General features: G+C 43.7%; 2 protein-coding genes across 2 annotated transcripts; both read left to right on the top strand.

The window, feature by feature from the left end:
• Positions 1-16,467: 16,467 nt before the first annotated feature.
• Positions 16,468-19,393, top strand: LOC124700887. The gene is made up of 4 exons (XM_047232945.1): positions 16,468-16,555; positions 17,452-18,555; positions 18,660-18,803; positions 18,905-19,393. Exons 2-4 carry the CDS (start codon positions 17,452-17,454, stop codon positions 19,241-19,243), a joined length of 1,587 nt encoding a protein of 528 aa, XP_047088901.1. The 5' UTR covers positions 16,468-16,555; the 3' UTR covers positions 19,244-19,393.
• Positions 19,394-20,813: 1,420 nt separating this feature from the next.
• Positions 20,814-26,445, top strand: LOC124704589 (casein kinase 1-like protein HD16). The gene is made up of 16 exons (XM_047236860.1): positions 20,814-21,266; positions 21,826-21,951; positions 22,035-22,108; positions 22,191-22,260; positions 22,353-22,408; positions 22,485-22,556; positions 22,666-22,760; positions 22,912-22,978; positions 23,054-23,183; positions 23,273-23,488; positions 23,582-23,712; positions 24,284-24,458; positions 24,540-24,630; positions 25,137-25,294; positions 25,825-26,013; positions 26,131-26,445. The coding sequence occupies exons 1-16, from the start codon at positions 20,859-20,861 to the stop codon at positions 26,188-26,190; spliced, it is 2,118 nt and encodes a 705-aa protein (XP_047092816.1). The 5' UTR covers positions 20,814-20,858; the 3' UTR covers positions 26,191-26,445.
• The last annotated feature ends 269 nt before the right edge of the window (positions 26,446-26,714 follow it).

Here is a 26,714-nt window from a genome sequence, read left to right as displayed (position 1 = left end):
CTTATTCTTATTAGGCTTTTTTTTTCTCGATCGAAGTCCGAAGATCAAGTTCTTCCTGATCCAAAGCCGGCGTGTGTATGGAGCTAGCTAGCCGTCGCTAGATATAACTAGGTGATCTTACTTATGTGTTGGAGTTCGAGTCTAGGTAGGGTTACATACACATATTTGGAGTTGGAGTCTATGTAGGATTAGAGTTTTTTTCCGACTAAGCGAGCTTTTATTGAGTGTCTAATCATCACCTAGATGATTTTCCAAGTCGCCTTAAGTCAGATTTTTATTTTCCCTATTTTGGGGTTTTGTCCAGTTTAGTTCTGGACCAAATCTGGCATTTCATTCCACCGGGGCCATGAAATTAAATTACCATGCAGAAGAGCATAACGTTGCAAATAACGGTGGCCTCATGCTATCTGTACCTGCCAGTGCATGGTAATTTGATTTCATGCTATCTCTCCGGAAGCAACACTTAAAAGCATGTATCTATCTAGATAGGATCTGCAATGCAGCCGCAACAATGCTGGTGTCCGTCGTTGCCTATCCATGGTCCTCTGACCTCTAGGAACCATTAGCTAGACGGTGAATAGCAAAGGTTATCAAGCCTCGCTCTTATACAAGAAATCAACTAAAAAATTCAGTCCACCAGAAAAATTGAGGAATTTTGTTTGTCATTCTATATATGATATGACAGATGAAGTAGACTAGATATACAAGAATGTATTTAAAATAGGAAAGGTGTAGCGACATGTGCCATGCAATGGAGTCTGTTACAAAACCGCGTAAATAAAAGTAGATCAAACGAAGAACAAGAACACAGATTTTTACGTGGAAAACCCAAACGGGAAAAAACCACGGAACGCACGGCGCGGCGTATCAATATAATTGGAGGAGTATTACAATACACGAGAGGACAGACCCTCTACGTGCTATCAATATGTGTAACTTTCTCTCATCTATTCTATGACTACCTGGGACTATATATAGGGGCGGACAACTCTCTTTCTTGGCGGACACGAAATAGAGTTGTAATGTGCTACGTCTAGCACGTTTGGTATGCCATAGTCCGTTAGGACTCCTTCCATAGTACAACAGGTAAATAGATTTCGGGTCATATTCAACAATCTCCACCTTGAACCGAAATCCCTTGCAACAGTCATAGATAGCATTCAACTCCTCAGCTAAAGTCATCACAAGTAAACCTTGTGCCTTGAAACATCCATAGAACTAATAAACTTCTCTTGAAGTCAAATTGAGCAAATCAACAATAGGTCGTCTAGAAAACAACACAGCTGTCAACAAAGCAGACAAACGAACTTGGATCGCCAATAGAACCCAACAAAAGTCTGAGTCTGTGCCACTGACCTCAAAGAAAACTGAAACTGCTCAATCATCAAATGACATAAGTCATCATATCTCCTGTGGTGCTTGAACGAGCGCATAGCTCATAGTGCAACATCTTGGTATACATAACATTGTGAAGAACTCATCTCATGGAATCTGAACGTGCTACAAACCTGAAAGCACAAACCTCGGCAAACATACTCATGCAAGAGCATCTGGTACGAAGGGCATAACGTACACAAAAAACTGCCGACTCATAATGGTTAATGAAAATCCATGACATGGTCAAAAACTGCCTTGTAGAACAACTGTCGGATGATGAAACCTCAAACATGCAATGGAGCTTCAACTCTGCAATAGACCCCTCTTGAAAGAGCAAAGACAACTGAATTGCACTGAAACTTACAGTACTAAATATTGTAGTATCTATCAGAAAACAATCTCCTTCTTGCACCTCAAATAATCCTCATCACGAACTTAGGTAACAAAGCAAAACCTTCACATGCATAACAACAAAAAAACTCGGAGAGCAAAGAGTATAATGCCGGCTACCAACAGGCATAAAAATTACCTCCTCCATAATTTTTCTGATATCTGACTTGTGTTCTTCATATAATCGCAGCAACATAACATCTGAACCTGCATTTATAATATCTTCTGACAGGCTATAATCCAACAAACTCCACCTTAAACTGTCCAGTACATCCTCATAATTGGCTTGCACCAACAACGCTCGTATCTTAGCTTGCCATAGGAAAAACCTTTGTCACCATCCATCAGCGGAATATCGAACTTCATGGTAGCAATGAGTAGATAAATCTGTGGTGCAAAGTAGTACAAGCCAGAGAGAATTCTTTGTAGAATTAAATAGCAGAGCAAAAACTGAGGTAAACAACACCTGGTAATATATGTCTGGTGGACGTAACATTGGAGATTAAAGAAATAAGGCTTCACGTGAAATAGACCAGTGCAGTAGATTGGTTTTGATACCTCGCCTCGGGACTTGGTCGATCCAGCTGATCGATGTACTCCTGGTAGATGTAGCTTCTACGTGAGGAAGCAACGATTTAATCTCGTAGACGTTGATTCAATAAGTGCCTGATCGGGCAGAACTCATGTTGGCCTTGCCGTGTCGTCGCTGCGGCGGAACGGATCTTCCTTCGGAATCAACGAATGGATCGGTGGATCCGATCAACTCGAAAATCATACCGTTCTTGGCGAAGTGGATGAACGAGACGTGATGCAACAGAATCCAATTCCAGCAGACGGATCGGCGACTCGCCGGATTAGGTACTACTGCGGGAAAAACGGATCGTCAAACGCGGCGCACGGGACGCCGACGGAAACTCTGTCGATCTCATCGAACGTTGCAGGACGCAGCCCACAGAACGCCAACAAAAACTGCAATCTGATCTCACGAACCACCACCGTGGCTCTGATGTTGGTGAAGCTAGCTCCTTGATGTCGAAGACTGCTGCAGATCTAAACAAACGCGGTGCTGCCCCGGGAGCGCAGCGGGAAATCTTCCGGGGCTGCGAATCGATCTTGAAGCCTGAGGCTCTGATACCACTTGTTACAAAACCGCGTAAATAAAAGTAGATCAAACGAAGAACAAGAACACAGATTTTTACGTGGAAAACCCAAACGGGAAAAAACCACGGAACGCACGGCGCGGCGTATCAATATAATTGGAGGAGTATTACAATACACGAGAGGACAGACCCTCTACGTGCTATCAATATGTGTAACTTTCTCTCATCTATTCTATGACTACCTGGGACTATATATGGGGCGGACAACTCTCTTTCTTGGCGGACACGAAATAGAGTTGTAATGTGCTACGTCTAGCACGTTTGGTATGCCATAGTCCGTTAGGACTCCTTCCATAGTACAACAGGTAAATAGATTTCGGGTCATATTCAACAGAGTCCGTGGTGTCAGAGATGGTGGAGGTGTGCTGCTTTGGGAGCACATCCATTTGCTCACCACTTGATAACCAATAGAAAACAAGATATATGATATATATGTTCTCAATTTCTCTCAACGTCAAGTTAACATAACAATAGAGACTAATGCTTCTTTTTCATCAACTTGTGGAGCAACTGAAACAGGTGAATTATGTGTTCATATTTCATAAAGTAGGAGCGGAGGACACATACCAGGGTTCAGCGTTTCCTGAGATCTCTCTGGCTTGCCTTATCACAGCATAGTACCCAATATTGTACTAGGTTAGGAGACACATGTCCAACTTATATGATTTCTGTGAGGAAAGAAATTCAGAAAAAGTTAGCAAGGAAAGTCCTGATATCCCATTACTCAAAATATGATACATAAGACTAAAGTGGATCAAACTGAGAGAAAAAACGTTGGACTGAACCAAAGAGATAACAGATAACTATAAGCATAGTAAACAAGATGAATGAAGAGACTGAAAAGTGAAATAAAGGCATATGTGAAAAATAAAGAACCGAGTAACTGATACAACTGAAAAAAAATAACACAAGAAATCAAGACTGATAGAAAGAGTACTGAAGAATAAAAAATAAAGACTGAAGAATGAAAATACTGATGAATAAAACTGAACTATGATAGAGTAAAAAACTGAACACATATGTAAAGAAAGACTAAAGTGAACCAAAGAGATAAAAGATAACTAAAATTAGAGGGAAATCAAGATGAAGGAAAGTACTAAAAACTGAAATAAAGATTGTTGTGAAAACTAAAGAAAGACTGGGGAAATTAGAGGATTGAGAACTGAGGTGACTGGAGAAAGAAAGAAGAATGAAGAAAGAGATAGAAAACAAATAAAAATGAAATACATAAAAAATAGTGAGATAGGTCCGAAAAATGACGAAGAGAGAAAGATGACTGAACAATGAAGAAACGAGAAAATTGAGATAATAAAAAATAAACATTGAGAAATGAAAGAAAAAGAACCAAAGAATGAAAAATGATAAGATAGAGGAAAGAATGATAAGTTATAAATTTATCATTTTCACTGCACGATCCGAGTAAACATCAGTAGACATAAGAAATGAGAGTGAAAATTAAACAGTGATGATTGTCCAGTCGCAGGAGACACCATTGCGATAACATCGATATTGACGGGCTAGTTAATACTACACATTTATAAATTACTTGACATATTTCTCAAGAAGTAATTAGAGGCCTTTTCTGTTGCCTTGACTTTTCTATATCCTCGTACTACATATGAAATGTGAGCAGAAGTAGCACATACATCTTACACCTGTTGTGGTTTAAAAAAACATTGTTTAAGCCACTAAAGGAGAAACGTAACCGAAGAAAAATGCTATTTATTTTGGCTAACACACTACTAGAACAAGAGTCGTAGTAGTACTATCACCTAGTTTATTTCCCTATTCCTATTAGTAGCTAAGTTTTCCTCCCTATATGTTCAACTTTGAGAGGGATTGATGTGGAATTAAGGAATCTAGGTGAGCACGTTGCTAGCTGAAGTCCAACCGAATCCCTCACTTACTGGCAATTAGAAAAATTAAGAAGAAGGCCAACGACACGTCAATGTTGAGGAGCCATGCGGGACGAGCGTGAAGATTAGGATGATGAACCACCCCATATCCGCGAAGGACTTGGCATGGACATCGTCGAACAAAACAAGAAAAACAAACTAGGATTGATATTTAAACATGACGTACACTTCATTTGAACAGGGCAAGGAAGACAAGCCAACGAATTAGTGTGTGCATCAAGAGTGCTTAGAACTATGTTTTTTACAAACATGCAATAAGCTAATCTGAGTTTTAAGGAATTAGTTACCCGAAGAGAACCAAAAATAAAATAGATAGCTAAAGTATGTCGATCGTGAATGACCATGTCAGGAACCATTGCTAGGGGAACTGTGTGACTTGTGAGCGACGCGTCTAAGATGACACCCAGTCCAAAACAACAGAAAGAGCCCTCCATATAATTTCCCTTGTCAAAGCACCTAGTTATTCACCACCTCATCCACTTTAGCTGGGTGGGGCATCATAAACTTTGGTTCAAATGCCTAATATAGTTAGTGGCCAGACTGAAAAGATAGAAGTACTTTAGCATATAAATATATTCAGACCAATAACCACTATAAATACATGAAAAGTATTTTTGGTTGAACCAAACTAGAGAAGAACCTCAATACAAAATCTATTTCCCGACAAATTAGGCCAGATCACCAACTATACACAAATGCAAAATTCAAACAATTTTCTGATAAGGACCAGAGCACAAAACAGATTCAATCATGAATAAGCGAATACAGCTCATATGTCAACAACTCCCCTTTTTTTACATGCTATTTGTATTATGAATATTCGAATATTATTGAGCAATCGATTTTTTTTAAAAGAAAATATTACCAAGCCACAGGAGAAGACTAGAAGTGAAAAGTCCGATTAATCCAAACAGCTTTCGGACGTCAACCTTTTCTTGATCTTTCCGTCCTAGCAAACCTTTCGGGAAGCACTGAATGATGTTGAAACAATTAGACACTGAATTGAAAACACTTGACTACAAACTGAGCAGACAAGTGGAACAACCAACCACTGAATAGAATGAGTAACCAAGAATGATGCAACCCATGTAAACCCTGTAAAATGGGGACACTACAGGAAATCCGATCTATTGCAACAATAATTATTGCAACGGCTAGTTTTCGTTGCAATAGAATGCAATATTGCCACGAAACCCCCATTCGTGGCAATAGCCTCCACGTATTGCCACAATTTAATTTTGTTGCGGTAGTCACATTTTTTGTTGCAAAAGAGGGCATGTATTGCAACAAAACATGGCGATGTTGTAATATGATGGTCCTATTGCGACAATTACGTTTCGTTGCATAAACTTGCCACCTTGTTGCAATAGAGACTAGCTAATGCAACAAAAGCATAAAATTGTGGTAATATTTGAAAAGATATTGCAACATTTTCCCATGTTGCGCTAAGTACTCACATTGTTGCAAAAAATAGCGTGTATTGCAACAAAATACTAATTTGTCGTAATACTAGTATTTTGCCTCAAACCCATTTTGTTGCAATAATGATTTGCATAATGCAACACGTTAAGTATGCATGGTAATATATATAAGATATTGCAATAATCATTGATTTTTCAATCTTTATTAAAAAGATGCAAGAGGTATCATTATCGCTGATTAATTCATTTTCCTTTTTATTATAAGGAAAAAAGTTAATTGCAAAAAGTAGGTTTTCAAAACTCGCACCACGCATGTGCCTCTAACCAACGGGCCAAGGCTTGCTTGTTGTAAAGAGTACAGACAAAACTCTTTTGTAGTAAGTTTAAACGCTTTTTGCAACTATTGATTTTTCCATTGTGACAAAACTTAATTGCCAAAGGCAGGATTCGAACCCTGAACCTGACATGTGCACACTGGAGCACGCCGATTACCATCCGGTCCACTCTTAATTTGTTGTACAAACTAGAGTAACACGTATTTTGTAGTCAGTATGCATGCTAAAAAAAAATCAGAACACTAGCAGATCCTGATGCTACTATCTGTCAGTACACATGCAGACAACCTTACACACAAACCAAAATTTGAATACTGAATGCCACATTGCTTTAACATCTGCCAGTAAACATGCACATAACTTTAGTTATGTTTTAATTTGGGATGAAACGCTGTAGTTCATGTTTTCATTTGTCAGTGCACACAATAACCATGGACGAAAGCCTTCAGGGTTGCTTAACAGACTACACTGTTAATCTATCATTCCTGATTTCAGCATGTATTCCATGAACGAGTAGATGAGGTGAAGAAGCACATGACAGATTTTCAACTCCCCCATAGAAATTATGTCTGAATTATAGATTACAATAGTTCTTTTTGTGTGCTATCAGCTGTTTAATCAATCTTCATGTCAAATTTAAGAGTGAAATAATTCACTTTATATATCACTACACACTTGTTCTACAACTTCCTTCTCTTTTCTATGGAACAGATTGTCCTATAGCATTTCATATGTTTATAATAGCAGCCCTGACATGTTTGTAAAACTTTCAGAGGCAACAAGCCCTGTTGGATTTTTCCAGGTAATTTTCAGTTATAGCATACATTACTTCCCATGTATGTGCCTCTATTGAGAGTATTGGGATTGAGACGTATATGCAGTATATGCAGTACCTGAAGCAGTTGGTCCATAATTTTGCCTGGTAACACGAGTACGGCGCAGACACTGCTCCTCGATGCACGCCAAATCAAATTCAATGAGTAGAACGCGGGGAATAATGAAATCTATCCCAGACTGATGAAATTGCATGCGGGGCCTCACTTTGCCGTTCGGTTTGAGGAGGACGCACCGCCGTTGAAGAACCCTAGCGGCGGCGCTGCAGGAGTGCAAGACGAGGGAAGGGCGGCCACGGCGTCAAAGACGAAGAACGGGAGGAGCTGTTCGTTGGCACTTTTGTTTTTTTCCTTAATGTATAATTTGACCCACCGTTTCGACCCATAATTTAGAGGCCCAGACTGTAGCCCAAAGTGTAATAAAGATTTTTTTTTAACAGAATGGGGATACCACTTACCCTCTGTTCATTAACGGTCCTTTACCTTTCCTGATCCTGAATATGTCAATAAATCTCACAAATTTCTCTGTCATTTATTAGAAGGATTGCATGCCTGACTGCATGTATGTTAAAAGGATTTATATTTATGGAAGTTTCATTGATTTAGATAGACAAAAAGAAATTAAATGGTAGGTACATGGTCAAAACAATCACACTAGCCTGATTTACAAAGATTGCATGCGGTCCATCATTAAACGAAAAAGATTGCATGCAGCAGTGCTACTCCTCAATTCTAGCTAGGGGCAAATTTGCCAGCAAACCTGATGATTAGAAGTAAATTGAAATTATGCAGACCCATTAGGGCATCTCCAGCGGCGGGCGACGCAAACGGACGTTGAGCGACCGTTTGCGTCCGCCGGGCGAAAAAATGCGTCTGGTACCACCTCCAGCGGCGCGACGCAATGTGACCGGGCAGTCCGCAGTAACGCAAACCTGGCCCAAATATGCGCCTCGGATGTGTCTGCGGACGCGCGAAGTGTCCGCTCGCGTCTAGCGGACGTTTCGTCTCAAATGCGCCTACGACTGGCGCCGCTGCGTCGCTTCGGCAGTCTGCGCCACGTTAATGGCGATGCCTCGGCTGCCGAGCGGCCGCCGCCCACCTTCGCCAACGAAGTTAATGGCGACGCCACGCGTCCCGCGGCCGTCGCCAGCCTCCGGCCTATATAAAGAGGACGCACGTTCTTCTTCCTCATCCACTCCTCCAAGCAAACCCTAGCCACCACAAGCTCCGCCGTAGCACTGCCTAGCTCTTCTTGCGACACAGCCAGGCCTACGAGGAAGTCCATGGCGGGACCTGGTGGCCAGCGAGGCGGTCGAGGCCGCCGTGGTGGAGCAGGTACGACACCATGGTCGCCGTCTCATGCGCCCTCCTCGTCTTCGCAGGAGGACCGCTGCTTCGAGTTCCTCCTCCGCATCGACGACGATCCACTCGGCATCAAGCGGCTCCCGAACAAGTTCGGCGAGTTCGTCGATGGCGTCAAGCCGACGCAGTTGCAGCTACGGGAGGCCAGCTGCAACTTCTGCCAGTCTTCTGTGGAGGTCTTGTTTGATGGGCAGGGCAAGATGTACCTGCACACGGGGTGGGACAAGTTCGCCCGCGACCTCGAGCTCGAGCCCGACTGCCAGCTCACCTTCCTCTACGAGGGTGATGGCGAGATGATCGTCAAGGTGTTCGACGACATGGCACGACGCAAACGGACGCTCGCGGACAATAAAATGCGTCGCGCCGCTAGAGATGCCCTTAGGGAATGAGATGATTAGAAGTTGGGAAGCGCTGAGCGTCCACCGGGGGATCGACCCGATCCCCCGCCTCCGTAGCTCGCCACGTGTCCAACTGGACCACCCACGTACATGCAAGATTTCACCCGCAAATAAAGCGCTTCCATCCCCTCCGCGGAAAAAGCAAGCCCTCCCACCCCCTGGCTCTCCCGACCCCATCGCCATGGGGCCTGTGGCCAGCGTCCAGCTCCGGCGAAGGGCATCCAGCCCAATGGTGGATGTCGCAGCATCACCGTCCATCCCTTGGTAGCGAGTCATCGAGCGACACCAGTGCGTCCAGAGACGAAAACAAAGGGTAGAGCACGTCGCGAACTGAAAACTCCACCACCCATGAAATTTCCAAATCCCGTCCGCTCACATCGATCTACTTGTCATTCGTTCACGTTTCCTAAATATTTGCCCAGTAGACCAGACGGTTGATAACCCACAAGTATAGGGGGTGGTACTTCCGATAAATAAGAGTGTCGAACCCAACGAGGAGCAGAAGGTGTTGACAAGCAGTTTCGATGAAGGATTCACTGTAAATGCTCACAGACAAATATTCAGGGAGTTTTGATATTGCAGATAAATATAGTACAAGTAAATAAAATGCGAGAGTAATAGTTGCAGCGAGTGGCCCAATCCTTTTTAGCACAAAGGACAAGCCGGTTTGTTTACTTATAATGACCAAACGTTCTTGAGGACACACGGGAATTTAGTCTAGTGCTTTCGCTTCATATAGGCTGATTAATCTTCATTGTTTTGATAAGTGTTGCGTGGGTGAACCTATGCTAATGCACCGCCCTTCCTAGGACTAATACATACTTGTGATTATACCCCTTGCAAGCATCCGCAAATACAAGAAAGTAATTAAGATAAATCTAACCACAACCTTAAACTCTGAGATCCTGCTATCACTCCTGCATCGATATACCAACGGGGGTTCAGGTTGCTGTCACTCCGGCAACCCCACAATTAGCAAACGAATACAAGATGTATTCCCCTAGGCCCATAAAGGTGAAGTATCATGTAGTCGACGTTCACATGACACCACTAGAACAATAACACCACAACTTAAATATCAAACCATTGAATATTAATCAACATAGTTCACTACTAACATTTAGACTTCACCCATGTCCTCAAGAACTAAACGAACTACTCACGAGACATCATATGGAACATGATCAGAGGTGATATGATGATGAATAACAATCTGAACATAAACCTTGGTTCAATAGTTTCACTCAATAGCATCAATAACAAGGAGTAATCAATACCGGGAGAGTTTCCCCTATCAAACAATCAAGATTCAACCCTAGATGTTACAGCGGTGACGAGGTGCAGCGGTGGAGATGACGGTGACGGTGGTGGAGATGATGGTGATGATGATCCCAATGAAGTCCAGCTCGATGGTGGTGACGATGTCGTCGATTTCCCCCTCCTGGAGGAAATTTCCCCGGCGGATTTCAGCCTGTCGGAGAGTTCTTTTCTCTCTGGTGTTTTCCGCCCCGCAGAGGCGGCTGTGTCTCCTCGCGATTCTTCTCTGGAGCTTAGGTTTTCGGGGAGAAGAAGTACGCGAAGGAGAGGCGGCCGAAGGGGGCTGTGGGCCCCCTCCCCACATGGCGGCGCGGCCAGGGCAGGGCCCGCGCCGGCCTATGGGGGGGCCATGGCGGCCCTCCTCGGCTCCTCCTTTTGGCTGGTTCATTCTTCTGGAAAAATAAGATCTTCGGTGTAATTTCCGTCAATTGTTGATCTCCAGAAATATTGCATCCTGACGGTGCTTTTTCCAGCAGAATCCTGACTCCGGTGAATGATTCTCCAATAATCATGAAACATGCAAAATAGGTGAAATAACATAAGTATCATCTCTAAATATGAAATATATCAATGAATAACAGTAAATTATGATATAAAATAGTGATGCAAAATGGACGTATCAACTCCCCCCAAGCTTAGACTTCGCTTGTCTCCAAGCGAAACTGAACTCAGTAAACAAGACCACATGTTTATGGAGTGAAGAGACGATAAATAAAATACGGACAAGAAGCATCACATTAATTCACACAAAACATTCTAGTGAAGAACTTCCCCATATGATTCAACTTGAAACAAGTAAAAGGAAATCACAAATAAAAGTGCATAGGAAATCATAATTGGTGATGGCAAACTTCGTTCTTGGTCAAAGAACAGTTAAAAGATTGTACTTGTTTATCGAGCAGCGCTCTTATATTAAAACTTATAGCAAAACTTGCATACTCAATCATAATAATCTCCTCATAATAATTGATAACCTTCAAAGCTATATTCATTCAGATAAAACTTGCACTAAATAAGAAAGAATAAAAGACATGATTAAATAGATCACAATATAGATGGTTGGATCACAACAACTCAATTGCTTGCTTAAGATGGAGGGAAATAGGTTTGCTGACTCAACATGAAAGTAAAAGATAGGCCCTTCGCAGAGGGAAGCGGGGATTAAATCATGTGCTAGAGCTTTTTAAGTTTTGAAATCATATAAAGAGCATAAAAGTAAAGTTTTGAGAGGTGTTTGTTGTTGTCAACGAATGGTAGTGGGTACTCTAACCCCCTTGCCAAATAGACTTCCAAAGAGCGGCTCCCATGAAGGACGTTATCTCTACCAGCAAGGTAGATCATCCCTCTTCTCTTTGTTTACACATGTACTTTAGTTTATTTAAGGATGACACTCCTCCCAACCTTTGCTTTCTCAAGCCATGGCTAACCGAATCCTCGGGTGCCTTCCAACATTTCACATACCATGGAGGAGTGTCTATTGCAAAATTAAGTTGCTTATCGATAAATCGAGCAAAACATGTGAAGAGGATTATTAATGAGAGTTAATTAATTGGGGTTTGGGAACCCCGTTGCCGGCTCTTTTTGCAAAATTATAGGATAAGTGGATGAAGCCACTAGTCCATTAGTGAAAGCTGCCCAACAAGATTGAAAGATAAAACACCACATACTTCCTCATGAGCCATAAAACATTGACACAAATAAGGGATGATAACTTTTGAATTGTTTAAAGGTAGCACATGAAGTATTTACTTGGAATGGCGCAAAATACCACATAATAGGTAGTTATGGTGGACACTGATGGCATAGGTTTGGTTTAAGAGTTTGGATGCACGAGAAGCATTCCCTCTCGGTACTGAGTCTTTGGCTAGCAAGGTTGATTAGCAAGCATAAGAGTTGAGGGAAACAAACAAATATACATGTGATGGAACCAATCATGCATCTTTCTTGTAAGCACAAATAATTTTAACTTCGGAATACTAAGCTAGGAACTAACAAGAATGAAACAACATATCTACATGTATTCCTCTTTTCTACTTAAACTCAAAGTGTTGTTGCTATTGACCAATGCTAAGTTTGCCAAAACCAAATAGATTTACTCAATGCTCCCAAAGTGATACCAATACTTAACAACAAGATCAATCATATAATAGAGATTGCAAACTAAGATAAAATGTGCAATATGTAAATGATAGAACTTCTCATTAATATTCCATAACGATAACTCACACCAAGGGATACATAGATAACCAACTAAAGAGAGATACTCCCACACTACAAACTATCTTATATGATAACTTCCCTACTCATGATATGACACTACTTGATAATTAAAAGATAAAAGATAGTGATGATGTGATACCGCGGCACTCCCCCAAGCTTGGAGCAAACCAAGGGGATGCCAATACCAATGATGAATTACTCCTTCATTTTAACAGGGAAAGGAATTTTTTCAATATAAGCTTCAGGAAGAATATGATCAACAGTTTTAATTTCAACACATTTATTTATAGATGAATCAGTTTTATCTTTGTACGGTTCATGATACTTATCAAAATTCTTCCTAGGCAATTCAAAATGAGAGGCAAAAGCTTTATAAAAATTTGCAACAACTTGAGAGTCAAGACCATAAGCATCACTCATATTACGAAATTTATCAGTATCCATAAAAGTTTCAATGCATTCATAATCATAATTTATACCTGACTCTCTATCTTTGTCGTTCTCCCATCCTTCAGTATTCTCCTGAATCTGATCAAGAAGGTCCCTTTTAAACTCTTCTTTGTTGCGTGTAAATGATCCAGAACAAGTGGTGGAGATGATGGTGGTGATGATCCCAATGAAGTCCAGCTTGATGGTGGTGACGATGGCGTCGATTTCCCCCTCCTGGAGGAAATTTCCCCGGCGGATTTCAGCCTGGCGGAGAGCTCTTTTCTCTCTGGTGTTTTCCGCCCCGCAGAGGCGGCTGTGTCTCCTCGCGATTCTTCTCTGGAGCTTAGGTTTTCGGGGAGAAGAAGTACGCGAAGGAGAGGCGGCCGAAGGGGGCTGTGGGCCCCCTCCCCACATGGCGGCGCGGCCAGGGCAGGGCCCGCGCCGGCCTATGGGGGGCCCATGGCGGCCCTCCTCGGCTCCTCCTTTTGGCTGGCTCATTCTTCTGGAAAAATAAGATCTTCGGTGTAATTTCTGTCAATTGTTGATCTCCAGAAATATTGCATCCTGACGGTGCCTTTTCCAGCAGAATCCTGACTCCGGTGAATGATTCTCCAATAATCATGAAACATGCAAAATAGGTGAAATAACATAAGTATCATCTCTAAATATGAAATATATCAATGAATAATAGTAAATTATGATATAAAATAGTGATGCAAAATGGACGTATCAACGGTCAAGAAGCTACACGTAGCAGGCAAGGGCGTTAAGGGGGTGCATCCGTAAATGAACACATTGACTAAAAACGAAACGAGCGAACTATAGAGAGAATGGGGGGGGGGGTAAGCTTCCTGCTTCCCGCCGGCAGCCATGGGGATTAATGCGGGAAAAAACAATTACCATTCGTGAATTAACGCAATTACGAAATCCGGGAATGCGAGCTACAATAGAGGAATAGGGAAGAGGCTAGACATACACTGGCCGCCGCGGGCGACAGCTCCTACCACCTCCTCGATCCGTCGCTATTCCTCGTTGTGTTTAAGCCTCCACCCCACTACCCTCTCTCTATAATTCGCAACATACCAGTGACAACGACTCAAATATGGGCGAACAAATTACGCGGCGCCGACCCGCTCGAATGAAGAAACCGGTTCCGCTGATCCGATAAAAAAACAAACCGATACTGAGCCAAACAGGCGACACTGAAACAAGTAAATGCTGAGGACGCGTCGAGATTAGCGCTAGACTGAGGGATCAATTGTCCAAAATGTGACCGATGGCCAATTGAGAAATCAGCTAGGTGAAATTTAGGAAAATTGTTTTTTAACACACGAGCATTGTCTATACTCTGTAGGGAGTAGTCTAGTATGGCAAAAATAGTGACACACTTTTCCCCTTATCCTCTCTCACGCATCTACAATGTCGCGCGTTGAGAGTTGAACACCCGCCTCTGCGTCCTTGTTCCTCCTGCAGGGAAAGTGGTGGCCGGGGTGGGCTGTAGATAGTACTGGTAGTGGTTATGGCGGTATGCCAGTAGTTTTGAGTAGGGCGCCAGTGTCTTTTGGCGAGATCCGGTGTAGCCTGGTGGGGATCTTCCGTCTTCCTCAGCTCCGATGATCGGTGCTGGTGATGGGTGTCTCCTACCCAGGGATCTCCGCAAAATAAGCTATGGGTCCTCCAGATTTGTGGTGTTCTCTTGCTGCTACTACTTCTCCTGGCCGGCCGTGATGGCGAGGGCGAGAAGAAGTGCAGCGCAGCGATGGGTGGTTATAGAGGATGTCGGGGGCCTTCCTCTGCTCCGGTGCGATGGCGCGGTACTGGACAGGGGCGGGCCCAAAATTTTGACTAAGGGTATTCAAAATTATTAAATTATTATTATATGCAATAAAGTTTATAAAATAATTTGAGTATAAAGTAATATGATCACACATATCTCATACTATTTTCTTGAGAAACCCTCGCAATGAAGGATACTTCTGCTTGAGAAACATATGAATTTACCAAAATAAATGTATCAAATGTGTATTTTTTTCAAATTTCTAACAACTGGAGTTAACATGCAAAGGTAAGAGTAGAACAAACACTATATGATCTTACTATAACAAAAGAAACCTACACAATGAAGGATACTTGTGGTTGAGAAACATGTGAGTTTACCAAAATAAGTCCATCGAATGTGTAAATTCTTACGAATCTAACAATTGGATTTAACATAAAAAGTAAGAGCAGAAGAAACACTATATGATCTTTCTATAAAAAAATACACGCACAAAAGTTATTTTGCAAAAAAAAGGAATAATTTGCTTACAAGGGTATTGAAGTCAAGACCAGACCTAATGAATAGATTGTTCCTACAAAAGCATTTGAGCTACTCCAAATTTCATGTCATACTTGAACCGTTTTGCTTTTTATATATTCTATAGAACATATGTATCAATGTATTTTTCAAATTATTTGGGTACTCAACTGAATACCCTTGAATTGAAGTGGGCCCACCCTGGTACCGGGAAGTCGTTGACAAAGCCCTCAACTATTCTTCCAAGGTGGAAGAAGGCAGAGTTTGCTCTCGTGACGGGGCCTCTCAATAAGCGCTTTGTTGATGGCCACATCGTCGGGATGTTGCCCGTCGAAGCTTCCTCTGGCCGGCCGTGGATGCGAGGGGAGGAGGCGTCACAACGAGTTCTACTCTACTTCATCAAGGTGGTGCGACTGCTACCTGCTGCAACGAAGAGCTCATCACACACGTGGTGGTCTTGATTGCCATCGCGACATACGGTCGGAAGGGCGGCCATTAAGACGCAAAGACGACGCTCTTTTCGACCTTTAGAGAGGAGGCCCTTCTTAGAGCTTCTCGCCGGAGTTCACTTCTTCTCTCAGCCAAGAGGTTTGTCCCCGGTGGATTGAAGGAGACCGGCGGTGGAAGCTCAGCTATGTTGGAGAGGATCAGGGACCCCATCGCCTTTCCTGTTTTCTTTCAAGGTCATTTATGTAATTGTTCAGGACTATGTGACTACTTCCTTTTTAGTTCAAGGTCCTGTATGTAAGATGTACCCACCGTTCTTAATATAATTTGCAGCTCGGGGTCTTTCTAAAAAAAGTATGGCAAAAATAAAATAAAATTTGTTGCCAAAATCAGGTGCCCTAAAACAGCTTTGCCGCATCATTGCGGTGCCAACACGGACTCGCCCCCACGGTGGCAATCAACCTCGAACTCCATACCCGGTTTCCCGGCGAATCCACTGCCGCCGTCCTCTCCCCGCCGACCGGCCGGCCGGCAAGTCGCCGCCGCGGATCGGATCCGATGGACGCGGGTACAGCTCCGCCACGCCACCGCCGGCTCAGAAAGGCCTCCGACCCCTGTACCACTGCCGCCTCACCATCCCGACCCCGAAAACGAGTACCTACGGTTCCCCTCCTGGTTTCTCTTGAGCTTTTCACATCGTTTCTTTCTTCTATTCACAACTCACGTCCAAATAGTGTCAGATAACATCCGCTTTAGCAATTGTTCATACTAATGGTCTGAAACTGTAGACTAATTTGGGATTCCCCTTCTTACTTCTGGATCGCTCAACGTTTGCGGAGCAGTTCCCCTATTGTAGATAGCGAAAAATGCAGTTTAGTATAGTAGTATGGTTATTTTGCTACTGATTTTTTAGTTAATCTCTCAATTTCTTGTTATAAACTGTGGGACTAGAACAGCTCTTCCCGTCCATCTAATGGAGGATCTATTATGTACACTTTTAAAACTGTTTCGCTTGTTCAACTCATTGTTTAGTTTGTTAGTCTCTGTGATTGCAGAGATCTTGATAATAATTATTGTAGAAGGACAAGTGGCTGTCTTTTGTACCTAAGCTATATGCAATTCACTGGCTACAGTTCCTTACTCTTCCTAGTTTGGGGTTCTTTTTATTTCTGGATTGCTCCATGTGTTGAGGAGCCATACTGATGTTGTAGGTAGAGACAATGCAGTTTAGTATGATTATTTTGCTACTGAATTCTCTTAGTTAATCTCTCAATTTGTTCTTAAAGTGTGCAACGAGAACACCTTTACATGTACATCTTTTGCAGCACAATGGAGTATCTATCATGTAGACTCTATAAGCTGTTTCACTTGTTAATGCCATTATTTAGTTTGTTTAGGTAGAAACACTCTTAAAGGTCTTAGTCTCTGTAATATTACATATGTTCATAATACTTATTAACTTTTAAAAATGAGCGGCTTAGTTTTCTTTCTCAGCTATTTGGATTTCACTTTCTACAATTTCACATTCTTTCCCATGGAAACGAATCCAGATGTGTATGAGCAAGGAACACACCAGTTGCTGCGAGGACAAGCTCAGCAGCTTGCCTGATGAGATACTGATCATGATCCTTGACAAGCTAGACCCATGCACAACAATAACCACCACTGTCCTGTCAAAGCGGTGGCTGGATCTTCCTCGGCGACAATACACCTGTTATGACCTTTCCGTTTATGAGATTCTCCCTCCACGCTACCACAGGCTGAAGAAAATAACCGTGGAGGCTAAGGCCGGGTATGAGGCGGAGAAGAAGGCACATAATCTGACCGACAGTACTGCTTTCAAAGACAAGTATGATCGGTTTTATGCCATCAAAGACCAGCATGAGCAGTGGATGTGGAAAGTCCATCTACTCACACCCATCCTGCAACGCTATGAGCGTCTCGCCATGCGACGCTATGTGAAACGGGTGAATGCACTTCTTCTGCCTCCCAATAATGTTCAGCAACTGTCTATACAGAAGCTGAGGCTTCAAGCCTTTACGACGAGCAGTTTCAATCAATGGATTCCGGCAGCGGTTGACAGATGGGGAGTTGAGGAATTGGAGATTATCATCGAGAACTCTTATCAACCATATGACTTCCGGCTATTGGATAGATGCCAGAATGTGCGGCTCAAACGCCTTGTGCTATCCAATTGCTGTAATTATGGACGCACCCCGTTGTTTTTTCAGAGGCTCACAACACTCACTATGTGCGGTTTAAGTTCACGTATTCACATCATATATGATATTCTGATGAATTGTGTGCAGCTGGTGGATCTGAGGCTGAAAAATTCTCCGTATCACTCGCAAGCTTTTCGCTTCAATTTTCCTGCCTCAAGGTTAAAGAACCTGCAGTTGGACAAGTGCAGCATCTGGAAAATCTATCTGACTTCGCTGCCTTGTCTTGAAACTTTTGCTTTTCGGGGCCGGCCAGCGAAACTACAGTATGGCGAGGTGCCTCAACTTAGGCACGTGAGTTTGGACTTCCTGGAAACTGGAGATAATGGCGACAACCACAACCTCCGTAGACAGAGTACCTATGCACTAGGCAAATTCTTTAAAGGGACGCCGCCACCGCTGGAGTACCTTGTTCTGCAACTGAGAGGGCATCAGGTGAGGAAGCATCCCTGAATGATCTCGTATTTTATTAATCATCATAATAACCTTGCATTGCTACATATAAGGTAGTGCTGAATATCACTGTGTCATGTATGCAGATGTGGATTGAACCAACTGCCATTCCCAGCCGTCTGATTCATCTGAAGAAGTTATTCGTTGCAAACGTGCCAAGGAGCTGGGACACATTCTGGATCTTCATCCTGTTTGCCGCCGCGCCTTTCTTGCAGGCGCTCCAAGTCCACGTATGTCCTTCGTCAACCTAATAACTAAGTTTTCTTGTCAAAACATGTATTTCGGTTCTGAAAGATTTCTGAAATGAAGTTATTCTTAACTATGAACGCAGTTCGACAGCAACTCGGAGAATGCGAGCGCCGCTGGATCGCTAGACGTGCAGGTGGAGCAACCGCAACAGCAGCACCTTCACCTGAGAGAACTCGTGGTCGTCGGCTTCGACGGAGCGGCGTGGCAGACCGGCTTCGTGAAGCGGGTCATGCGGGCGTCGCGGTGGCTGCAGCACGTCCACCTGCTTGACGGGCACGTCTTTGAATCCGAAGAGGCGGGGATCGTCGACCTGGAGGTAGTCCCGCGCCGGCGGGAGTGGCACGAGTGCGAGCGGTCGGAGGTGCTCGAAGAGCTTGCAGACAGGACCGGCTTTCCGCGGCGCAAGATAGTTTTGGAATGATATTTCGTAATGTAGTCTGTGCTGGTGACCGGCCTCCCTTTTTTTGTATGCGTTGCAGCTGTATGCCAACGGCCTAATGGGCGTTATTAATTTAACGCAGGGCTCAGGCCTTCTCTTTAAAAAACGGCCTAATTATGCTGGCATAAAAGAAAGAAGAGAACAACATGTGTTTATATTGGGTATATCGTGTGCTCTACTTTTGCTTGATTGTGCAAACGATGTTGTTCAAATTCGGTGGCTGTTCATGGTGTGGTGTGGCTCGACTCGGCAAAAATGACCACTTGGAGGATGCCTAGAAGATATTTCCCTTTCTCGTTTTGGAAAAACAACCAGAAAGATTCTTAGTTATACCTGATTGATTGATTGACATTGCTGACTACTTGGTGGGTAGACCGGTAGAAGTCGAATTTGGAAATGAATACAACCACTGGATTCGAATCCTGAGACAATCCAACCAAAACGGCACGAATTCAGAGCGCACGGATAAGGTTCACCACGGATTCCATTCGAATTCACATCACGTGTTTGTTCCTTCATTAACTCCTGCACCCACCTGTAATTTCCGAGAAGCCATTAACTCCCTCACTAATCGTCAAGTTCAAACCTCGGGCGAAATGCGGTGTAGAGCCGCGGTGTGCGCGCACAGGTTTTGTTGAGGACGGCCAGGTCCGGTCCCACGTGTCGGCGACCCACCCTCGAGCCAGCTGCTGCGGCACACCGAGCACCAGCACTACTCCTCTCTCCCACCCTCCCCAGCGCTCCACAATTCCTGACCCCCGGTCGCGTCCCCCTCCCCCACCGCACGCACGCGCCCCGAGGCGCCGCCGCCGCCGTCGACGACGACCACCCCCGCCCCGGACGCCATCGGCCCCGATGTAAGCACCCGGCCCGCTCCCGCACCCCGCCCGTCCCGTCCCCATTCCGCGCGCGCGCAAGATGTTTCTTTTATCCCAATCCACGCGCGGCGCCGGCGCCGGCTCCGTCCCCCGCACGATCGGCCCGGGCAGCGACCTCCCGGCCGCGATCCGTCGGGGCTCCCCCGGCCCGATGCGTTCTCCGGCGCCCGATTCGTGCGCGGTTTTTTCTATCTTTCTGTCTCCGTTCGTTCCCTCCGGACCCGGCGCCCGCGTGTCTCGCGGCGTGTCGCCGTGGATTCAGGAAGGGGGTGCGCGCTTCGTGCGGGATTGGAGGTCCGCGGCCGCGATTTGCCCGGCCGGCCGATTGGTCGCGGCAAAGGTGGGATTTTTCTGGAGATCCCCTTGTGAGGCGGCATCGGGTGACGATGGAGATGCCCGGGCTTCCTTTTGCGGCCATGGTGGCATTCGATTCCGGGTAAAGCACCATGGGGCGCTGGGAAAGCAGGCCGGCCTCTTTCGTGATGGGGACGAAGGCCCCCAGCATGATTCCTCCCTCCCCAGATTTTTGTCTCTCTGCGTGCGTCTGGGCTAGTCATTCCTGCTTGCCGGTCACCGCCAGCACGGCGAAGGAGCAAGTTTTGATGTGTACGAGCGTCTGCTACGGTTCCATTTCACCGGTATTTAACGTCTGTGTTGGTTTCTTGTGCATGCAGAGATCGCGAGGGGTGTGACGCCACACCGGGTTGCATGGACGGATAATGCCAGAGCTGCGGAGCGGTGTGCGGAGAGCTCGTTTGAGGTCCGACGTGCAGGCTGCAGACCGAGTAGCCGCTCCCGTGTCGCCGGCTGCGAGGGGTGGGAGGGGCGGAAGGCGCGCCGGTGCGGCTGGCAGGGGCAGCAAGAAAGCGCCTGCTGCGGGAAGAGCAAGGGCAGCTCCTAAGGCTAGAGGGAAGGGGATCCAGGCTATCGATTTGGAGACTGACCACCCATCGCAGGACCTCCTTCCTGAAGCTGTCGCAGTAGACGCAGCTGTTGCCAGAGCCAGGCAGGACCTTGCTTTGAACAAGGTAGCTGACGCCGCTGCTAACCTCAAGATGGAGGGTGCAAGTGGTGACAGGCTTGCGGCGGCTGAAGATGAAGCCACGACGACGCCAGTGCCTGAGAGGGTATGACTTTGTTTACGTTGATTCTCCTATTTCTTTATAATGATCGATAAAGTATTCAGTTCCTTCCTTTACAAAGGCTGTTGTTTGTTATGCATTGTCATTTATTAGCTCTTGTCGCACCTTGTTCTTCTCTTGTTTCATGCATACTTATCTCTCTTTTGGCAAATGATGTGTCCCTTTTACAAGCTATCGGTTCTCGTGGCGTGTAAGTAATAATGAATGGTTGCTCATCTGAATGGCGAGACTGGCCAAAAGCTTAACATCTTCATCACATATTGTGTTTATACTTGCATGAGAGCAGTCAACACTGAGTCGCTGTATTATAGTAGCTCTGTTTTGTAGTAGAAAGTAAACATTCTAGTAAGATACTAAAGTTTAGACCTTGTGGGCTTGAAAACTGTTATTGATATATGCTGGCCATTCCTATAGCCTATAGTTTAGCTTAGTTTGCCCTCGTGGTGGTATTATTACAGATCTACCAGTACTATATTACATGGTATGGAGTTCTATGTCCATGATTTAAGCTCTTCAAGATCTGAATGTTTTCTAACTATTGCAGGTTCAAGTAGGCAGCTCTCCAGAATATATAACTGATCGGAAGTTGGGTAAAGGTGGATTCGGCCAGGTCTATGTTGGCAGAAGAATAACTGGCGGAGCTTCACGTATGGGTCCAGATGCATATGAGGTTTCTTTTCTGACCTGCCTCAGTTGGACACTATAGTTCTGTTTCTTGATCTTGTCAATTCTTAATAGATTAATGTGCTGTAGGTTGCACTAAAACTGGAGCATCGAAGAAGCAAAGGATGTAGCTATGGCCCCCCGTTCGAGTGGCAGGTTTATCAGTAAGAACTATGCCTGATCATCCCGTTTTACATTTATGTTACTATTATCTGTAAGCATGGTATGCTAAACGTTTTGTGACAGGTCTCTCAATGGTTGTTATGGCATACCATCAGTCCACTACAAGGGTCGCCAGGGAGACTACTACATCCTTGTGAGTTTAACTATAGTCATACACTCATACACTGCAAAAGGCCTCTTCATATGACCCTTCATATTAATTCAACTGGCATTTTGTATTTTCAGGTAATGGATATGCTTGGTCCTAGCCTCTGGGATGTTTGGAATTCAATGGGACAGGCGTAAGTATCTTACCAAACTTTTCACCTTGGCAGCATGTTTTTCTTACTCTTGCTGAAAGAACCATACCCCAAACAGGATGTCATCTCATATGGTTGCTTGCATTGCTGTTGAGTCCATATCGATCCTTGAGAAACTTCACTCAAAAGGGTAATCTTCTGAAGCCATTTACCTGTGATAATCATCCTGGAGTGCATGGACTTTCCATACTTTTCTTTGCAGTGGTGTTAACACATGTTGTGCCTCTTATTATTCTCAGTTTTGTCCATGGAGATGTAAAGCCAGAGAACTTTTTGCTTGGCCAACCTGGATCACCTGATGAGAAGAAGCTTTTCCTCATTGATCTTGGTTTAGGTATGATATTGTTTAAGATAGTTTCATGTTTTCAGTGCACTGTGGCCTTTGCTAAGAAGCATTGCACAGTAAACAGAATGTTGATGGCTTGATTCATTTTATGCCGTCCTAATCTTTTCCACGTGGTTCTGTTACTATCTAAATTATGCAGCATCCAAGTGGAAAAAAGCATCATCAAGTCAGCATGTTGAATATGATCAGAGGCCAGACATCTTTAGGTTTGTTCTATACTAGCTTCTTATGTACAAATTAGTCACCTGTGAACTGACCTATTTCCTTTTTATGTTTTCCAGGGGAACAATTAGATATGCTAGCGTCCATGCCCATTTAGGCCGTACAGGTAGTAGGAGGGATGATTTGGAGTCACTAGCATACACCCTTGTTTTTCTAATTAGAGGAAGATTACCTTGGCAAGGCTATCAGGTAGGTTTTATGTGCTCAGCAGAGTTCGACTACTAATTTTCTATTTGCTCTTGAACCTATTGTTAGTTTTAACGGCTTATTGAATGCAGGGAGACAACAAGAGCTTTCTTGTTTGTAAGAAGAAAATGGCTACTTCTCCGGAGGTTCTGAGTAGCTTCTGTCCACCTCCATTCAAACATTTTCTTGAGATGGTCACCAATATGAAATTCGATGAAGAGCCAAATTATGCAAAACTTATTTCTCTCTTCGATAGTCTGATCGAAGTGCCTGCTTCAAGGCCCATTAGAATCGATGGTGCTCTAAAGGTTTGTACTGCTGTACCCACCACATGTACCTGTAAGCTGTAATCTAATTCTCTTGTATTAAAATTTTGTCATGCATTTGCTACAAATTTACAGGTTGGTCAGAAACGTGGAAGGATGGTTGTAAATCTTGAGGAAGAGGAACAGCCTAAGAAGAAAGTACGGTTGGGCAGCCCAGCAACTCAATGGATTTCAGTTTATAATGCTAGGCGACCCATGAAACAGCGGTAATTATTTTTATAATATGAAATTGGGGCATAGTTCTTCATCATTTTATGTCTGCTTGCCCAGACATAATTTCTTATGTGAATTGTCATTCCTTTCCTGTTGAAAAGTAGCATGTTCTAGTGATTTAAATGTCATCTAAATTTACCTATGATGTCCCTTATGCACATTATTGACTGAAGATAGCCTTGTCATGAGTGTATTACATCCTCCTCTCTCTCTACCTGGCAGTCACCAGTCATCACATGGCACATGATCTTGATACTTGCGAGACCTTTAATCATCAGATGAATCTGAATAGCTGAATTGCGATGGAGTTCAGTACTGCCTTGTAGTGATTCATGTTGCAAACATGCGATTATTCTTGGTGTGAACCTGATTTCCTTGTGCTTACTATAGTTTAAGTTTGCATAGCTCCTGTTTATTGGGCTACTCCCGCTTGATCTTGATTTGAGATGTTTGAAACTTGCCTATTTCCTTGCTTATTGATCATTAACTTATCGTCCTTCCTAAATTAAATATGATAGTATTAGTTGATTCGACCGTAAAAGCATTTTTTCTGTCATTTTATAGGTACCACTACAATGTAGCTGATTCAAGACTGCATCAGCATATAGAAAAAGGCAATGAAGATGGCTTGTACATTAGCTGCGTAGCTTCTTCACAAAATTTTTGGGCTCTCATCATGGATGCTGGGACTGCCTTTGCTTCTCAAGTTTATGAGCTTTCACAAATTTTCCTGCACAAGGTGAGCTGCGGTCTCTGTCCTGTAGATGGTATTTAATATCCAGAATCCTGACACTATCTTTGTTTCTAACTTCGTATGTAGGATTGGATTATGGAGCAGTGGGAGAAGAACTTCTACATAACAGCAATAGCTGGGGCAACCAATGGAAGCTCATTGGTTGTCATGTCCAAAGGTTTGTAAATGGCCTGTTCTCTGCCAATAACTGCTCATTTTTTAAACTGCCCCCTCTCGTGAATATTAATTGTTTGGAAATAATACTACTTGTATGATGCATCACATAAATGTTTGATCACACAGTTTGTTTGGGCCAGAGTGAGGAATTTTACAATATTTGACCATCGTACCAAATTAATACCTGATTTTGTCGAGTCTGTGTGCACACACACTTTTGAAAAGAATCTTGAAGCTAACTTTAGCAGAACCTCTTGTACTGCCAGTTGCCATAGCATAGGTTGTACAGAATACATAATTCTGTCCTGGACATATTATTATTGATTTGCCATCGGTGATTGTTCTGGTAAACCACCTACGCACAGACGTTACCAGTTTTCTAGTTCTAATATTTACATAATGAGACATTTTGTGCTAATCAAACAAATTATCAGCATCTACATACTGTTGTTGTCCCTTTCTTTCCATGGTATATTACTTACCCTGATCTTTTTGATATCATCACAGGGACTCCGTATACACAGCAGTCATACAAAGTCAGTGAATCTTTTCCTTATAAGTGGATTAATAAAAAGTGGAAAGAAGGTTTCCATGTGACATCTATGGGCACTGCTGGGAATCGTTGGGGAGTTGTCATGTCGAGGAACGCCGGATATTCTGACCAGGTCAAAATACGTGCCTTCAACTTTTTGTTTGCTGAAATCATGTACAGAAAATATCTGTTTCATAAGTTTGGTGGTTCGTGGTATGTTGTATGATTTCATTTATGCTGAACATACATTAAATGGCTGCATATGTCGTCACAAAAGAAGAAAACCAACACTGCATATGTGTCTACATTTAAATTCTTTAACTATCAACTCAGCGAGCTAAACTCTTTTGAACAATTAGATTGTTCACATCTGACAACCAGCAGTTTGAGCCTTGCATGTAAAATATATGCATGTAGCCTTCCTGCCTGATTCAAAGAATATCGTAAGATACATCATCATGAAATATATATTGAGGTTACCTTTTTATTGGCTTCAGTTTAACCTGAACTACCTGGGGATCTCCACAGTTTCCTTTTTATCTAAACGATAAGTAATTGTACAGAGTTGTGCAAGTCTGGATTTTCGCACGTATTATGTCAATGTCCCAGTTTTACCTATGTGGCAAGGCTGCAACAAAATTGAATCTGTCTTCCATTGTGCAGGTTGTAGAGTTGGATTTTCTTTATCCAAGTGAAGGACTCCACAGGCGATGGGAGACTGGTTACAGAATAACTTCATCTGCAGGCACTCCTGACCAAGCCGCTTTTATCTTGAGCATACCAAAGAGGAAGCCGGTGGACGAGACCCAGGAAACCCTTAGAACTTCTGCTTTCCCCAGCAACCACGTGAAGGTAGTACCTTAATGCATCCTTTTGTGGATTTACAACGACGTACAAATACAGATGTTCCATGTATTCAGTTTATCCCCATTTATATATCTGAACCTAACCTCTAAACCAAAATTTCAGGAAAAATGGGCCAAGAACCTGTACATCGCCTCCATCTGCTACGGGAGAACCGCGTGCTGACGGCGGTTTGTCGTACTCGAGCTCACTCGAGTTATTACCACTTAACAGTGGAGCCAGAAGAGAGTTGTGAGAGACGAAACAAACCTGCCTTGACCGTACTTAGGGTCCAAGCGCGACTGTGGCTGGCACTGGCCTGGCCTCTTTTGGCGGCAATGCTATTCTAATTGTAAAGAATCTCGCGAGATGGGATCAATGTTGTTGTACCAGTTCATCGGATATGAACCTGTCCATAAGCTGAAGTCGTATTATTGGCAACTGCGTTGTTACTCATTTGTAGCAATCTAATATGTATGGAGGAGCGCTGTGGCTGCTGTTAATCTAAGATCCAACATTTGGTAGCTTGACTCTATGGAGGAGCGCGCACACGTAGACGTATAAAATGCTGCATTTCAGACATATCGGGAGGTCCAACATTGCGTCCGTCGAATTCAACGCTGTGACGGGACCGTTTAGAATTTGTTTTGAGACGGGTAGGGGACTTTGTCGGGCTCAACTGAATTCCGTTTTGAGTTGGGCCTGGAAGT

The sequence above is a fragment of the Lolium rigidum genome, chromosome 3 (genome assembly GCF_022539505.1).
Source record: "Lolium rigidum isolate FL_2022 chromosome 3, APGP_CSIRO_Lrig_0.1, whole genome shotgun sequence".
Classification (NCBI taxonomy): Eukaryota; Viridiplantae; Streptophyta; class Magnoliopsida; order Poales; family Poaceae; genus Lolium; species Lolium rigidum.
Note: the sequence above shows the minus strand (reverse complement) of the source record. Positions and strands in the feature narration are given on the sequence as shown.

Bases quoted from the DNA above. Each gene is read 5' to 3' on its own strand.
- LOC124704589 (XM_047236860.1), top strand. From the start codon at position 20,859: ATGCCAGAGCTGCGGAGCGGTGTGCGGAGAGCTCGTTTGAGGTCCGAC. The intron at 22,557-22,665 runs GTAATCTTCTGA...TATTATTCTCAG, and splicing joins GAGAAACTTCACTCAAAAGG to TTTTGTCCATGGAGATGTAA. The intron at 23,489-23,581 runs GTTTGTACTGCT...ACAAATTTACAG, and splicing joins GAATCGATGGTGCTCTAAAG to GTTGGTCAGAAACGTGGAAG.
- LOC124700887 (XM_047232945.1), top strand. From the start codon at position 17,452: ATGTGTATGAGCAAGGAACACACCAGTTGCTGCGAGGACAAGCTCAGC. The intron at 18,556-18,659 runs GTGAGGAAGCAT...TCATGTATGCAG, and splicing joins TGCAACTGAGAGGGCATCAG to ATGTGGATTGAACCAACTGC. The intron at 18,804-18,904 runs GTATGTCCTTCG...CTATGAACGCAG, and splicing joins TGCAGGCGCTCCAAGTCCAC to TTCGACAGCAACTCGGAGAA.